Source organism: Austrofundulus limnaeus, unplaced genomic scaffold (genome assembly GCF_001266775.1).
Source record: "Austrofundulus limnaeus strain Quisiro unplaced genomic scaffold, Austrofundulus_limnaeus-1.0 Scaffold423, whole genome shotgun sequence".
Classification (NCBI taxonomy): Eukaryota; Metazoa; Chordata; class Actinopteri; order Cyprinodontiformes; family Rivulidae; genus Austrofundulus; species Austrofundulus limnaeus.
In genome coordinates this window covers 458,133-459,578 of record NW_013952825.1, presented here as the reverse complement: position 1 = coordinate 459,578, position 1,446 = coordinate 458,133, and the positions used below count along the sequence as shown (strand labels likewise).

Here is a 1,446-nt window from a genome sequence, read left to right as displayed (position 1 = left end):
GCCATGTGATGTGAGTATCAGTCACCTGTGAACCATAGCCATGTGATGTGAGTATCAGTCACCTGTGAACCATAGCCATGTGAGTGTCAGTCACATGGAGGCTGGGCTTAAAAGCCTGAATTTAGCCTGAAACTCTCAGACTGAAGAAGTCTCTTGGAGGAGAGACGAAACGTTTCATTAAAGAAGAACCCGTCCAGAAGACCTGTACAATTTTTTTTCTTTTTAAATATTGTACATCTTGTATATTGAGGAATATGGATTACGCTGGTGTTGCAGGTGATCATTAACAAAATAAAGTGACGTGTTCAGCAGATATTTGTTTTTTTAGGTTCTGGATGATTTTTCACTCAGTTTCTGTCATCAAGTCGGATTATATTCAGAGAAAAGTTGTTTTAATTAATAAAACATTTAAACTGTGAATCATTAATAATAAAACTCGAGCTTAGATTCTGTAGTTTATGGTTGTTTCACTGCTGGTGTGTGAGCGCCCTCTGGTGGACACGTTCAGAACCTTCTGGTCTGACCTTCTCCTCGGCGGCGCCCTCCGTCCTCAGCTCGTCCCTCTGCAGGCAGAGCAACGTCCTGTCGATCCGGGACAGACGTCCACACAGAGACAGCAGCAGGTTCACGATCCGCTCCAGGTCTCCTGCGAACAAACACAACGCCCCCCCACCGGGTCAGAGCCAAGGGTCCGCCGCACCGCACCGCGCCGCGCCGGTTCTTCTGTAATAATTTCCTACCGATGAACACGCTGTACTTCTCCCGCTCGTTGGTTTTCAGCCGGTCCTGGACCAGAACCTGGAGGCTGGACCCCAGAGCCTGGTGGRGCCTCAGCTCCTCCCCCAGAAGCAGTTTGTCCTGTTGCAGCGCCGCCACGCTGCTCCTCAGCGCCTCGCACAGCTCCACCTGGTGGACACAAGGAGAGACGCGCCGACGGCACTTAAATTATTCTAATTTTATTTTATTTTTTTCATTTTAACAGCTAAAAATGTCGTCATTCAGCTTCAGCTAAAAGGTGAACGACAATAAACCTGTGTTAGCAAAATATCTCACAAACCACCGCTCACATTTCAATAAAACTTTGACATAAATAACAGACAAATCAAAGATGGCCGCCAAGAAAAACAGCTGAAGTTCAGTCAGTTTCACAGACACAGCTAAAGTTCAGCGTGTTGGTAGCTGAGAGTACTCTGAATCAAACCATAAATGTGTTTTTATGAATAAAACTGGTTTATTTTTTACRTTCTTGGCGTTGAGGTCCAACTCTTCATCGTCCAGATTCGTCTCTTTCTTCTGATCAGAGCCGTCCTGCTTCCTGAAAGAGCAACAAAACCTGTAACATGGGTTTGCTTTATTAAATTAATTAATACAAACGAGTTCAAACAAGATGTTTAAATTTGATCGTTATGGAAACACTTTGAGTTCATCTGTTTAACTAGTTTAAAC

General features: G+C 44.5%; 1 protein-coding gene across 2 annotated transcripts in view; it reads right to left on the bottom strand.

The window, feature by feature from the left end:
• Window positions 1–1,446, bottom strand: part of shroom3 (shroom family member 3) — a gene marked incomplete at its 5' end in the record, with an annotated part of 24,177 nt that overhangs the window by 2,148 nt on the left and 20,583 nt on the right. For both annotated transcript variants that reach the window (XM_014024444.1, XM_014024445.1), the window contains 3 exon segments: window positions 525–646; window positions 741–906; window positions 1,243–1,315. In XM_014024444.1, the coding sequence (XP_013879898.1) occupies window positions 525–646; window positions 741–906; window positions 1,243–1,315 (361 nt within the window).